At 38.5% G+C, this 15,984-nt stretch overlaps 1 protein-coding gene across 5 annotated transcripts in view; it reads right to left on the bottom strand.

The window, feature by feature from the left end:
* EDEM3 (ER degradation enhancing alpha-mannosidase like protein 3) overlaps positions 1-15,984 on the bottom strand; it is a 53,425-nt gene that overhangs the window by 23,432 nt on the left and 14,009 nt on the right. For 4 of the 5 annotated variants that reach the window (XM_024552675.3, XM_024552692.3, XM_024552682.3 and 1 more), the window contains exons 3-12: positions 14,908-15,008; positions 14,344-14,383; positions 13,719-13,831; positions 12,561-12,714; positions 9,557-9,691; positions 6,877-6,982; positions 3,658-3,755; positions 1,921-2,046; positions 1,648-1,731; positions 308-391 (exon numbers count right to left, since the gene is read on the bottom strand). In XM_024552675.3, coding sequence (XP_024408443.2) covers positions 308-391; positions 1,648-1,731; positions 1,921-2,046; positions 3,658-3,755; positions 6,877-6,982; positions 9,557-9,691; positions 12,561-12,714; positions 13,719-13,831; positions 14,344-14,383; positions 14,908-15,008 — 1,041 coding nt within the window. Of the gene's footprint in view, positions 1-307; positions 392-1,647; positions 1,732-1,920; positions 2,047-3,657; positions 3,756-6,876; positions 6,983-9,556; positions 9,692-12,560; positions 12,715-13,718; positions 13,832-14,343; positions 14,384-14,907; positions 15,034-15,984 lie in introns of all 5 variants that reach the window. The other variant, XM_045188890.2, reaches the window with a different exon arrangement.

Raw genomic sequence — 15,984 nt, 5'->3', positions numbered from 1 at the left:
AGAAGTTTCTAATGCCCAAAAGGTTTTCTGATTAAAGGAAGGCAAGAGACACGCTTTAGAAAGCAGCTTGAGAATATAAAATTTCACTTTAAAGAAATGATTACATGGCTATCACGAAAAGGCATAAAACTCAGGTGTCAGTTCTTGCATCTCCCAACCAATGACTCTACGAGCTGGATGAGCGAGAGCCCTGATACCCCCAACCAGTACAACCCTGGACAGGGTCTTTGAAAGCCCAGTTACTCTTACAGCAGACAATGGGGGGTGGGGAGACTAAACAGGAAGAAAGGAAGGCAAATTAGCTTACTTTATACAAGAAGTAGGTACTTTCTGCAAATTCTGGTCTTAGAGGATGTTGAGCCCAATGTACCCTGAAATCTGTGGTAAATGCCTAGAGAAAAAATTATTCAAATAGGAAAAAAAGGGATTAAAAAATAATAAACTAGTCCTAGAATACATAGTAGTACATAAATCAGATCATAAATAAGTAAAAATAATTAGAATACTGATAAAAATTTTCATCTATACATTAAAAATTTTCATTGCTTAAGAACCACAATTCATTTTTGCTAAGGCCCCTATTGGTGCCAATTAAACGAAATGTAAGCAGTCACTGTGGCTGCTCGGAAGCTTAGAAAAAACTGTGAAACGGAGCAGTGACACCACATGGGTCCCGAAGGTCCCACACAACAGTGTCATCTTCTTTTTCCCTGCCTCCACTTCTTCTCTTAATGAAGACCCTAGTTCTCGTATGTCTATTTTTGCTTATGCTTTCTCTTAGAACAACCTCAAATTCTCTGTGGAGTAAGGCAGGCATTATTTAAAAATAAAACTCGTCTCGCTTGAAATGTATTCAGTAACAGAGCCAACTGATGTAAAGGCAAACAAAAACCCTAATGAGAACCAAATAGAATTTCGGCTGTGATAACATGTATTTAGTTTATTCTGAGGGAATATGAATCTTCTACAATGCTCAGTCCTACCCACGTGAAGACTAATAAAATGCTACTTTCTAAAGCAAACCCTCGGGGAAGCATTCCTAAGCACTGGGTGGAATGCTTGGGTCTCTCACAGAGGACAGGGAACAAGCAGGGACAGAAGAAGGCCATATATGAATTTGGAGATTTGTAATGGTACATTTCTGGAGAGCCAAAAAGCATGTTATTAAAACCGTGCCATATGAAGCTAGCAAGAGTATCTATTACTGATACAATGTATAAAAACCAGGACGAGTAATCAGCATGAGGAAGGGCTACATTCCCCATATTTCCAGGGAACATGTGTGACCAGCAAGAGTATATTCAATGTACATCATTTCTATAAAATAAGCTTTAGAAAATAAAAAGTAAAAAGGTCTCCCTGGTGGGTATATGTAAAAGTTAGAATGAAATAACAAGGAATGCTATGGATGAGCAAAGGTTGAGAAACTAATTCACGATTTTTTTTTACATAAAATAAGTCTCAGAATTACCATAAACTAGACTTTTCTGAATACATGAAGAAAAAACATATGCAATGCTCTGTAAACCCAAAATAAATAAACTATTTAATGCAGAAAAAATAAACAGAAAAAAATGGGCATTTTCTACCTTTAAATTAGCAATTTACTCTATGTGTAAATTAGAATTCCAAAGAGAATTTACTTACCTCTGGTAGAAAATTGTGTTTTTTAATCACCTGATACAACATTTCATGAGTTTCAATAGCAGGTCTAATATCCCCCTTTAAGACCTAGAAGTCAACATAACAACAATGTTACCTGACTTTTTAATCTGTAATCATTTTATAAACAAGGAAATATAGCTTAATATACTTTTAAAATGCGACTCTGTTGGTAATTCAATTTCAGAGACCACAAAGGCACTTAGTTATAACTATTTTACTTCAATATCAGGACGACAGAGTTTTTGGGTTTCTTACCTGCAGGCCTGGAAAAAAGGCAAGCAGAGCATCCATCCAGGTCCGAGCATTCAGCATCGGCTTGTGGATGTGCACGTCGAGGAGAAGCGGCGGCTGGCTGATGTACCGCATAATGGCATCGTAGTGCTGCAAGATCGCAATGTGTGTTCAGCAAAGGGGACGAAAGGAGATGAGCTATTCTAAACACGGGATTTCATTGAACAGCACTGTAAAGATATTAAACCTGAATTCATACACTATGAATAAATTTACACCACCCTTATTATGTGAATATTTAAATTATTTTAGGCAGAAATCTTTCTAAAACATACGGTATATACCCCCTGGGTCCTTTAACTCTGAGGCAGAATATGAAAGACTGCAACTGATATGGGACCCTCTGGGGGAGCAGACCTGAATGCGGCTATCCTGTGGGATTAGCACACGGTGAGTGTACCCTTGTGGCCCAAGGATGCTCTTACATCCTCTTGAAATGTAGTTACAGGCTTCTAGATTAACAGAATTAGTTCCGTTTTCTCCTGCGTCTAGGAATCTTGGACCCTCCTTGGCTAACAATATTCTGGTGCTCACTATCACCAAAACTACCGCATCTAATTTCCACCGCTACTCTTATGGTCTGCTAGGTCTGCCAGTTAGGCTCCTAAAAACTCTTTTTTCCCCCTTCTTTTATCTTCTTCTCCTAGTTATTCCCCAGCTGTAGTAAGCTGGGCTGTTTGAGTCCATGAATGATAATGAGCCAAAAAAATATCTGTCCTCATTAACCTGAAGAAAATCTTGTTATAATCCAACCGATGACTTATTAGTACTCTTACTAGTTCTTTGTTCCTAACTCATCCACTATTTAATCATTGCATACGCATTAACTCATTTAATCCTCCCCAAACTCTAAAAATACATAGTACTAGAACTCACATTTTGTGGAGGAGAAACAGAGGCAAACAGTGTAAGTTATTTGACCAAAGTCACAAAACCGGTGGCACAACCAGGATTGAAACCCAGGCAGGAAAAGTGCTATACCTTTAACCACTATATCATACTGTCTCATAGTAACGTGGGAGAACTGATGGGTGCGCAAAGAAATGGTAAATTATTTCAAAAAGGACAGTGATACAGCTGATGAGTTTGCTGCATTGATCTCAGTTTCCTTCAATTACAGACAAAGGTGATCCAATCGGGTTCAATACTACTCCCCCATTCCCCTAAAAATACGCCTGTGGCTCCGATTCAGACTTCAGATTTACAGACCTCTTGTGAAATGAATACCCAGCAGATTCTCCAACTTTCCACAGTCCTACATATTTGATGTGATCAAGGACCATGCCAAACTTCCAAAATTAAAAAAAAAGAATCCAAAGGCAAAAGCTAAGTAGTAATTAATTCTAATAAATCCTCTTCCTTGTATGAAATATCAGGTAAAACTCAGATCTACATATTACTTACTGGCAGATCTTTCTCCCTCTTCCCTTTAAAGGAAGAGGGAGAAAGACCAAAAGGAAACTCCTTGAAACCTCCTGATAAGAGATGAAAATACAACTATTTTGTACACTCATTTTTGGAATGTATGTGGCTTTTGCCCTGTCCCTGTCCAATATTACCAGGAAATACTAACCAAGAAAAACTGCTACACATTTAAAAATAATTATTTTCAGAATGTCCCTCAGATAATTGGGTTTCTATCGAAATCTGGTACTCAAATTAAGTTGACTCTAGAGTTAATACAAAACTGGATCAACTTACTGTATTAAATCTTTCCAGAAAACTGTCATCTCCAAGCAAGACATAGGCTTTCAATAGATATTCGTAATAGGAATCAATGCCTGCTCCAACTCCACTATCTATGGAAAAATGCATATAAATGTGAGTCTATTAAACTAGTCAAAAATTCTTTTAGAGAGCACAAATGAGGGTACTAGTACACTAAGAATGAAAAATTAGTCTAAACATGAAACTGTTTAAAGTAAAAATTACACACTTACGTAAGTATTAACCCTACTATATGAATAATAGTTCCTTGGCTAATAGTTCATATATTTAAAAATGCTACTTGCCAAAATTGCTTACAAAGGTCTTATTTAAAAGCAGGAAATAGTAGCTTTAAGAATTTTTTAAGATCATTTTCTCAGTGAGGAATTCCAAAGAGGAAGCACTAAATTATGTATTTTTTTTATGAGACCCTTAATCAGGAAGACATCAATCTTTAAAGTTGTAACAGGTATGAAAACAAGAGTGCTACTATTTGGAGTTGTCGGTTCTAATTGCTAAAATTAGCACTGATTGTTGGCTTCTTCCTCCAAGATCATCACAGAGGTTCAAAGAGAGAAACTAACAAGGAAATTAAGAAACCTGGTGGTGGGGGGTGAGGTCAGAGGAAAGAGGGCTGCTTTGGCCTGGAGCAGAGGCAGCCAGGCATGGCTATGAAGGCTCAAATAGGAGGGACACTGCTGGAGCTTATTAGCTCTTGCCTCTCTCTCCCCATGGCCTGAGACCCGGGGTCTCCTGCCACGCCTGCTGCGACTCACATCTACACTCCCGGTGTTCTCAGGAGTCAGATCAGCACAGCGCAGAAGCCCTGCATGAGAAACTGAACAAGTGAAGTCGGAACCGACTTTAGACCTTCTCTTCCCCACCATCTCCCCTCCAGACTCCTAAGGCTGCTGAACTACAATCTAAATTATAATTACAGTAACAATCTTAAAAATCCCTATACCCAGGGCACATTCCAGGGCCACCAAATCAGAATCTCCAGGGTTCCAGGCACTGATGTTTTTTAAAACTTCTGAGAATTCATTTCTAAAATCACTGGGCTGGAGAGGAATTGGAATATGACTTTGCCACAAAATAAGTGACAAGGAAACATGAACTTATTAGCCCAAAACATTTAAGAAGCGTGACTTTTTAAAAAGAAAAAGAAAATACTAGAATAAGAGTTTATCAGAAGAAAAAGCACAGGCATGCCAAAAAATTTAAATTGTTCTAATGGACATATTAAAGTGACAGGAAAGATATTAGCAATACAAAATAAGAAAAAAACAATTTTAATTGAGCAGAAATACATGGAATAAGAAACATAAGAGTTAAAATAACATCACAGATGGGAGCGAAAGCTGAGGGACACGCTAGCAAACTGGAAGACCACAGCAGTCTTCTTCCGGAAGAAAAACAGGGCAGGAAAAAACAATATGGATGTTAAGATACAGGGAGGATAGAAAGAGAAGTGATTTACATAACAGGAACTACAAAAAGAGATAAATAAAAATGAACAGGATAAAATATCTAAAAAATAAGGGCCAACTTCTTAGCAATTACAAAGATTTTAAATAGAAAGGGTTCAGAGAATACCAAAAGGACAGAGAAACAAAGGTCTACATGTAAAATTATAATGACATTTTTAGAATTTTTTCTTTGGCTTTGATACTCTTAATTTTCCAGAGAGAAAGAGTAGATCATATACAAGGGCATAGAAATCAGAATAAATATCACATTTTTAATAGGATGTAAGAAGACAATAGATTGTATTTTCAAGAATGTGAAAGAAAAGAACTTAAAACTATATCCAGCCAAGCAGTCGCTCAAACATGAAAGCATAATAAAATTGCTGTCTGGCATGTAAGGCCTCAGAAACTTAAAAGCTACTGAAAAAAGTTGGGGATAAACACTTAAATGAGAAGAGACAAATGTAAGAGATGTTGCAAGTAATATACAAAGTACAAATGACCAAACACCTTAATAAAGTTTGTTATCTTTAAAGAAAGAGGGAGAAAGACCAAAAGGAAAAAGAGAAAGCGTATTCAGAGTGAACAGAACGCAATCGCCATATAAACCAATGTGAAGGGGGGGAGGACTGGAGTGGGGTTGGGGGACGGAGGGACAGGGGAGCGTGCTGAAGTTCCTGCCCCACCAGGAGGCAAACACAGGGCTCAGTTAAAAACAAACACATCAGAGAGAAACAGAAAAGACGGGACACACTGAAATTGAAGATGGGATAAGGCAGCCCCAATGGAATCGCAGGGGCAGGGAGAGTCAAGGACCACATGCAGAAGTAACAGGCTTTCAAGCAGTTGCTTCTGTAATAGATGGTCCATTTGTGGGCGCTTGTTACCTATGAAAAATGACCAAGTAAAATGGGCCGTGCATGGGCCAATGATAGAGTGTCGTAAGCCAACAATTATAATTGCTTTAATTATGATTAGTTAATTTGCACCTGAGTTCCAAAGCAAGTTTAAAAAAAAGAGAAAGAAAGAAAGAAAAATTGTAGAATTCTGAAGCCAGGATTCAGATTTGTTTCAGAAGCCATTTAGATAAAACTTAGAAAAATTTTATACAATATCAAATAGAGACAACAATTTTCATATGTTCAAATTAATAATTATATTTTTAATTAATTTAATAGCAGGCAGTTCTTTTTTATTTATATGTAACAACATAAGCCTTTTGGGAAATAGAAAATTATGTGAGCAAGATAATGGCATCAGGAATATCTAGTATATTTCCATTCATCTCTGCTTGTTTTATAAGGTGTCTTATAAAGATGAAATCATATTCTTTATACAATCCTGTATCCTGTTTGTTCATATAACATTGTTACATGTTTTGTTGCACGATTTGAATTCATTCAATAAGAACTGGTAATAACACCGCTGACTACAGAGTTCCACTCACACCTTCGTGTGAGATGGCTGAGGGAGGCCCTTGAAGAAATCAGTTCCACTGTCCCATCTACGCCCTCTTTCTACAATGCTATACCCAGTAAGCTATGACGTAGCACAACAAGTTGTCTAGAAAAAGCGTGCTATTGTTTGGCACACCAAGGAAAAAAAATCAGGCTAAATTAGTTACAATTCCGGCAATCTTGTGAGAAATACTGCTTTACACTGTCCCACAGGCTGCTTTAACAAATGAGAATCCCAACCATTCTGAGGATGTGAAGGCCTGATTTAAAAAGCCCAACTTACATACCTTTTCGTACCCAGTCTCCAGTGTGAATATTTATAGTCACACCCACTAAATTACTACTTCGCTGTCTTTTTTCCCAGAGAAAATCAAGAGCTTTTCTTGCATATTCCTATAATTAAAAAAAGGAAAAGCATACTTTAATAACTTCGTGTCTCTGGCAAACAGGAAACAAAGAAACAAAAATCAAAGGCCCATAGAATATTTTAAGGAATAACGAAAATTTCTAAGATAACCATTAATATATATGTTGCATTTCCTCACAAGTCAAGTCTTGGCTCTTTTTCAGCCGATCAAATCTAGTTGAAAGGAATGACTCTGAAAATGCTACTAAGTGGCCATGATCTCAGTTTGAAGCCACCCGGATTCATCTACTCTTGTAGTACAAGTTCACATTCACACACACATATTATTAAATTTTGTTCATTGCTGGCATAATTAAATGCACTTGATAAAATAATTTGTCATTTAGATGCAAAGTGAGAATCTCCTCAGATATTCTTATTTAGAAAATAGGAGGAGCTTTGAAAGTTTGTACACCATCTTTGAAACACAAACAGTCATTTAAGATCCCATTTTTGCCCTGGCCGGTGTGGCTCAGTGGATTGAGTGCTGGCCTGCAAACCAAAGGATTGATGGTTCAATTCCAGTCAGGGCACATGCCTGGGTTGCAGGCTAGGTCCCCAGTTGGGGGCGCACAAGAGGCAACCACACATTGATGTTTCTCTTCTCCTTCTCCCTCCCTTCCCCTTTCTCAGGAAATAAATAAAATCTTTTTTAAAAATCTCACTTTTTTTTTTTTTATGAGAGAGAGGAAGGAAGGGAAAACGAGAGAGAAAGAGAAACAGCAATGTGCGAGAGGTATATCGATCTGTTGCTCCTCACACACCCCTAACTGGGGAACTGGCCTGCAACCCACGTATGTGCCCTGACTGGGGCTCGAACCAGTGACCTTTCGGTTCACAGGCTGGCACCCAATCTACCGAGCCACACCAGACAGGGCAAAGATCCCACTTTTTGTACAACTCTCCTTTGTTAGAGAAGAGTCAGTAAATCAACTAGTATTCCTTTGCCAACCAAACTTTTAACCTTATGGTAACAGTTTCTTTTCTTTTTTTCATTTATCTTTACCCATTGGACGCTAAATTCCTGATTGGATTCCTGGTTTTCGACATGTACTGGATAGTTTCTAAGTTAAAATTAATTTAAGAGCATAAATCTACTCAGCATTGCAGAGGTTCCAAAAAAGAAAGAAATCATAAACCAATGTGTCGCTTTGCAGATATTTAATTCTTGATTCAAACTCTTTATGCTGATTTTTAAAACAAGGCAGATTACAACTTTAATTAGATGCTATAGCTTCAGGCCTGGAAAGTTTCATCAAGATTATATTTCCCTATCCTGTCCTACAGCTAAGAAGACAGTCCTAGTAAAATCAAAGGTTTAACCCAAAACTAAATTACAGGACGACTAAATGCGGTCTCTTTATGGATTAGCAACTCTTTCTGACAAGGACCCGGGAGTGAGTCTTTAGGCACGGTCACAATTTTTCAGCGTGTCCCTGCAGCACAAACGCAGCCACAGGCAGAAGTAGACAAACAAGCACGGCTGTGCTCTGATGCAATTTCATTCACAGAAACAGGCCCTGGCGGAGTGTGGCTGAAGTTTGCCAACCCCGTGTTAGACTGGGCTCTGTCCACTGCATTAGGTTGCTTATAATAAATTACTGACCATTCAAGAAGTTCAAAAAATCACGAAATACAACACAGCCTAGTGGAAGGAGGATGGGCCTGGACTTCAGAAAGGCAAGCGTTCTAACTCCACTCCGTTCGTGGTGCATCTCACCCTCTGAGCCTCACCTTCCTCGCACGAATCTCAGAGTCTGCGGTTCACATTAGTGTGCACACGCATCTTTCAGAAGTTAGCCAGATACAGAACAAAAACTAAACCGAACACGACAAACCTGTCCCTGAGACACTTCAGCGCACACACACACACACACACACAATTTGACTTGTTTTGTTTACACTCAGATCCAACATCTCTAATACATTTCCCTCTTTCTGCTTGTTCCACATGCACCATCTGATGAATTTTTAAAAAGCCTCCTGCCGCATGTATTAAAAAAGAGGGTGTTTTGTGCTAATATTGCTCTCCAATGCCAAGCTTAGACAATTAGATAAAAATTTTTTAAAGTGTGAGACATTGCTGGTTCACAACAAACTACGTGAGGGATGTTAAGTCTTTTGGGTGATGAATAACATTTCCCTTGAAGTAATCAAAGACAAGACTCTCAATCGAGACTTAAGTGCAAAAATTTCATCATGTTCTAGATTAGCGAAGTTTTCAGAAACTGGTTAGAACACCTCAAAGTCTGACAAACAAAAAACATGGACACGTTGTATTTCATGTAAGACATTTGTGGCATCAAACTCATAGTAACATGGCTAAAAATACCTGAGAGTAAACCTAAATGTTACAGTTTGTGAAAAAATGCGAAGTTGTAGTTAAAGTATTTCCCTCACAATGACTTCTGTGTTTCCGACAAGAACTGTGATGGGATTTACACAACAGTTCACTAAAATAACAGTGATCCTGACTGATCATCCCAATAACTGGCCCACGCAAAAAAGACACAAAGTTAGTTACGCCCAATACCCAGGAGATCAAAGACTGAAAAGCAAACCTCGAATATCGTTGCCCCCGTGAATCGACTTAAGGCAGCAAACTCCAGGATCAAGGTACCCGCACACGCGGTACAGGTATCCGTCTCAGTTCCTGTCCGAGCTTCCGGTTTCCTGACACCAAACTTTAAATTAATCTAAATAAAATCAGATGACCGTTATTAGCAATTAAAGACATAATGACTCCTGGATAAGAATACTTTTCAATGAGGACTTCTTATCAGCCCTGGCTGGTGTGGCTCAGTGGAGGAAGTGCCGGCCTGGGAAGGAAAGGCCACCAGTTGGTTCCCCAGCCAGGGCACCTGCCTGGGTGATAGGCCAGGTCCCCAGTAGGGGGCGTGCGAGAGGCAACGGGTCGATGTATCTCTGGCATGTTGCCGTTTCTCTCCCTTTCTCCTTCCCTTCTCCTCTAAAAGTAAATAAAATCTTTAAAACAAACAAACCAAAACTTTAAAAAAAGACTTCTTATCAAAACATGAAAGTAATTCACAAAGTAACTGAATACGTAAATTCAATCTGATGATCTTTGTGACTTTCCAATTATTATCTAGGGAAGTACATTCTATGCACACAAGTAAGCTTTCACTGAGTTCCTTCTTCAATGAGTTTGAAATTCAGTATCATTATAAAATGACACAGAGAAAATAACTTCTGTAACAACGCTGTTTGCAGGACAGTTTGAACTATTTAGCACAAGAATAGGCAACTAGATAGATGGACCCTAGAAGAAATTAGGTTCAATTGAGAATTTGTGAAAAACCACTACTATATTAAGTAGTTCTTCACAGAGAAAACACTGATTAAGTTATGGTATGTATTTAAAAAGAAATTGACATTTTGTTTTCAGGTTTAAAAAGTTTTAAAATATAAAGTATATTGCCTTGCTAACGGACAAACAATAACACAAAAAAAATTATTTTCAAAGGACTATTTTGTTTTATAATTCAAAGGCAGTCATACTGCCTTTTTATAATACCACAGTATAAACCTTCATTAACCAAACTAAACTGACCAGAAACTGATTAAAAATAGAATGTTTTTCTGTAGTCCAAATAAATAACCAAAAACCAAGCATATGCCAAGGATTTTGCATAAAAACAAAAATAATCAAATGTTAAACATCATGAGTATGTTTCCAAATCAGTTATTATTCAAGGTCTTATGAAGAGAAGCTCCAATAACTTTCTACTGATCTGCAGAAATCAGCTGCTGGGTTTGCCTACGACCTTAACAGTGTCAGTCAAAGGACTCCAGGGGTGTCTGAGCAAGGAGACCAGACACATCGGCCAAGAACGACGAAAGTGACATGTGGGTGAGACGTGGGTCACTATGTCGGCTTCGGTACTGCCAAAAATGATTCCGTCTTTTCCTTGTCAAACGGACAAAAGAAGGGTAACACACTATAATGGCAACAGTACAATGACACGTGCTTCGTATACAACACTTGGGAACTCTCAGCATAGAAACTTTCGGGAGAACAATGGGGCAGTAAGGACCTAAAAGGCATTCCCTACTTCTGTGACTCTATTTCCTCTTCTAGTACTGTATCCTAAGGAAGAAATAGGTAAAAAGATGTGTATAAAAAAGGGCTATTTCAAATATCAAAAACTAGAAATTTAAATAAGAGATTTAATACTAGTCTGTTTCAGAAAAAAACAGCGTTGGTTACAATCCACTAAACGGAGGGGTAAAACCAATGGGCTGAGTCCTCTAATTTGAAAAGCACTGTTATCTCCAGCCAGAAGTATCCTGATGAAGCAGATGAGTCTTACTTGATTTATATTGGTAGAGAAGTTATTCCAGACTATAGAGATGACGCTTAAAGGCAGAGCAATGAAAAAAAAAAAAAACAAAAAACTAAATCAAAAAAATAAAACCCTAGGTGGCTTGAGGGACACTAATAGCTTGTTTTGAAATGGAGTGAATACTCATCTCACTGGAGTTCTGGGGAGGAGAGAAATCAGAAAGGAAGCTGATTGCCAAACCACAAGGAATTCTGAAAGTTAAAAGGCACTTAGTACAACAGGAGGAGTCAGTAAAATTTCTGAGGGCATTTTGATAAAAACATTTTAGTAAGATTAATTTTTAAGGCTCTGAACCATAAACCAGAGAGAAAAGAATAAGATAAGAATTTCCAATAGCTTCAGAATGAAATTATATCAGTTTTAACTTGTGTAGTAGCAACAAGACTAGAAAAAATAAGCTTGGTAATGGCTGAGGTATCTGTCTGGAATAAGAGAGAGATAGTAACAGTGTCAATAAAGAATGAAATAAATCACAAGAGAGAGAGTTCTTTCTATCAATGGCTTCTTTCCCTCCACTTTAAACATAACCTTTTTTTCTTGGGAGGAAAAACACAAAAAACTCCTTCAAATGATTCTGCTGCCAACTATCTTTAACCAACGGAGAAGAAATCTCAAAACAAACAGTCCTACACTTTCACTGAGTGAATGCTTCCTTCCCCTGTAATCTGCCACATCACTTCTTCACGGCTCCGCTTGCCCCTACGGCTGATGTTTTCTGCAACATCTCCTATCGAAGCTTTCTGTTTCCGATTTTCTGACTCCAGGCACTACTTTGTGGTTTTCCTCCTCCGTCTCTGCTCTCTCCTTCCCCCAGCTCCCTGTCCTCCTCGTTCCCTGCCATCCGGTGTCCCTCACTGCCCTCTCCTCTGGACAGTCCGCGCCTGCTCTCACCCCTTCGACTGTGTCTTCTACACACACCGCTCTGTGCCAAACTGCAGTCTGCGCAGTTTCCTCCTTTGGCGGCTCGATCTAATGTGTCATGCGTAACACATAAAAGGCTTAACGCTCATCTAAATTCGCACACCACTCAAATCCAAATTAGTCGAAACGTCAATATAAACTCGTTCACTAGCTATGGAGCGCTTTTCTCCAGCCTCGAGCAGGTGAGCAGTGGCTCCAATCAAAAAAATTCATTGTTGGTGTTTACTGTAAATAGCAAAGGAAGCATTTAAACGCTTCTACATTTCTCAGAATTACTTACTCTCGGATAAGGAAGGCCACTGGTCGTATTGAAAGCTGGTAAGAGTTTGTAACCCAACTGCTTGGCCATTTGCAGGAGCTCGTCATTGTACCACTGCATGCACTCGCCCTTCTCTTTCAGCATGATTGCCAGCGAGTGTCCCCCCAAAAGGCCCCTGCAATCACAGAGATGAGACGTTGTCCCCATGTACAGACACCTGCAAGTGACCACCTGCACGGACGCAGGCGTCCTGTCGGCAACAACCTTGCACACCCAGGGAAAGACCACAGGAGAACTTAGCTTTTTACCTAACTCTGGCCACTCATTTATGGAGAACCTTTGTATTGCATGGCCAGTATCAAAAAGAATACAGATGTTCTACCTGTTGTAAAGGGTTTGGTATTCTAAAAATCTTAAGTTTTCCTATAGAAAAGAACATCAAAAAGTCACTTATTTTAACAAATTTGAAAAAATTAATTTCAACAAAATTTAAATTTCACTTATTTAATTATACCATCATGAAAGTTTTAATTCTTAGAGTAACATTAAAAAAATAAATAACAACCCCTACTAACATTAAATGTAACAAACTCTGAAAAGCTACATAACTATTTCTTAAAGTTTTTTAATTTTAAAAAATTATTTCTTAAATTTAATTGAATAGACTCACTTTGACAAAAGGAAATGCGTTACAATAACACAAGAGTAGCCTTATTAAATATAAAAATTAATAATGTTGAAATTTGAGTTAATAAATCCTGTAATTCTACATTTTTAAATGTTCCAAGAGTACTTCAAACTGTGTAGCTGAAAGGTAATCCTATAAATTTACCTCCATTTGGCTTGAAGAGGTGCTGGCAAAGGTTAGCAAGCCATATTGCTAGTGAAAAACCTGTAATGTAGCTAATATGCAAATGTTCAACCCACAGTCCTTTCTTAACAATATACAAAAATCAAAGGGATGACCTCTGACCTGAGTCTGCAACTTTTTCCAAAGCTGCTGCTGCCTGACCCTGAGTTAATGCGGGGTCCTCCCCACAGCCTCTGTTTCATAAAATCCCAACTTTCATCTTTTAAAAATGAAAAATGTCTTGCTTTATTCATTAGCATCAAGAAATAAACACTGTGCCCTAAGCTTTTCTGTTGCTAAAATCATAGCCTTAGCGTCTTCATACTTACCCCAGAACTCTGATGTTTGTTTCAAAGACTGATACCACTACATCATTATCCAAGTTAACATCTCTTAAAACTTTCCTCACTGCGTCTTCAAATTCTTTAGTTTTATTTAATACCTAGAAGAAAAGTAAGAAAATAAACCATTAAAAGTAGCTTTCCTTTCCTCGACTATTTAATCTTTTCATTTGATAATATTTTGTAGTGCTTTTCTTCACTTGATTTGACACTTTCACTAAAAATTCTACTTAGAAAACATTCCATAAGCGTACCTGAATAATACTCCAGTAAAATTCAGGGTAAGCCCCGAGTAAAATATAATATGAAACCCGATTTTAAATTGACTGCTTTCCCTTCTCAATCTCAAAGTCCGTATAAATTCCGCAGCAACAGCCTTCCTGATTAAGGTGTCATCATATAAGCTGACATAACTATAAGTAATTTGAATATCTCCATGATTCTACATAATTTCATTTGGCATTCATGTGACATTATTCATTCAATAGTGTGAAGGATTTATTTAGAAGCAAAGATCGGTACCTCTGAAATTCTGAAGACTTCAATTTCAGACTTACTGTGTGTATATCATGAAATTTACAAAATAAGTACATTCAAGAAGAATGAAACCTACCACAAGAGTGTCCAAAGAATCGATCAGTGTCAGGGAAAATCTAAGAAACAAGTGTAACGAGATACAAAACATCAGAATTCTGAGTTGTTTATCCATGAGTGTACAGGCAGACGTATCTATACCCTACTGACTGGCGCCTCCTCTTCACTAGTACTCCATGCATCTAAAGCACAATGGAGCCTGCAAAGCACTGGAAGAACCTGAAAAGCCTTAACATTACATTTATTTTCAGCTCCACATCCCTCAAAATGAATAGAAATATTCATTAGCTCTTTTTAAAGCAAATAAAAATATTAAAGCCTCAAACCTTATAACTTGTCGAAGGCTTTATATACATGTTAAAAGTGACATTCATCTTACTTCAACAACTCAACTTTCCACTGATCAAAAAGCCAAACCGATGTTTTTACAAAAGATAACACAGGGAATAAGGAAACTTAATGGAATATTAAAGCAGTCCTTGAAATTCAAGCAATCCCCAGGAACACACTGTCACCTGCCTCTAAGAACCTCCCTTGGCTTGGGGACCTTGCAATGCCACGCCAGCCCTGTGTTGACACTCACTTGCCCAGGGCATCATCCACATCACCCCGACTTGGCTCCTGGCCTCTGACACGACCTCTGCAGGTTAAAGGCATGAGTTCATCGGCTGGGTAAGCATGTTCCTGCAAGGAGAATCTGAGTGAGTCACTAGGAAAATAAGAGAAAGCACACATCATTTAGAGAACATAACCTTTTCACAGTCATTTTTTTAAAAAAGTAAAATAAAGGTCAGTCAAAAAATACTCCTATCCTCACCGTCTAGTGAATCATTTTTTTCCAAAAAATGTTTAGTTGTGAATGTAATATATGCTTGAAAAAATATATAAGAAAACATTTCTTTAAAATCTCATAATCAGCCCTGGCCAGCGTGGCAAATTTGGTAGGGACGTTGTCCCATGGACCAAAGGGTCACTGGTTCAATTCCCAGTCAGGGCGCATGCCCAGGTTGCGAGTTTGACCCCCCAGTCAGGACACATACGAGAAGGAAGGGACTCTATGCTTCTTTCTCACATCAATGTTTCTCTCTCCCCGCCTTTCCTCTCTCTAAAAGCAATGAAAAAAATGTCCTTGGGTGAGGATAAAAAAGTTAAATTAAATTAAAAATCTGGTAATCTGCTTCCCCTCCACCCAACCTCACTCTCCAGAGATAACGACTGTTAAGACTGGAGTTTACCGCGCCCCCCCCCCCCCCCGTTTATCTGCACATATCAAAATACATGAGAATACATCATTTCACAATTTTATTTACAATAGGTGTGCATGTCATATGAACACAACGCTCTACAAACTGTTTACCTAAATCATGGTTTTTCCACACGAGAATTTTATAGACGTACTATTCCTCGGTACTCGTGGGCTTCAGAACTCGTTAAACCCTGCACTCGTTGCATTTTGACAAGAAAAAACTACTTCGCACTTGGCGCTTGCTCGTCGTGACACCACCCCGCAAGAGAAAATGCTTCGCCACTTGGCCCTGGCCGCTTTCGGCGCCGTCCAGAGTGCCCGCGCTAATTATCGAGCGCCACAGTACCACTCGCACCGCAGAGCCGAACTTCTGCACAGGCTGAGGCTACGGAGCACACGTTGTCAGCACCGTTC

Source organism: Desmodus rotundus, chromosome 12 (genome assembly GCF_022682495.2).
Source record: "Desmodus rotundus isolate HL8 chromosome 12, HLdesRot8A.1, whole genome shotgun sequence".
Classification (NCBI taxonomy): Eukaryota; Metazoa; Chordata; class Mammalia; order Chiroptera; family Phyllostomidae; genus Desmodus; species Desmodus rotundus.
This window is presented reverse-complemented; position numbering and strand designations above follow the sequence as displayed.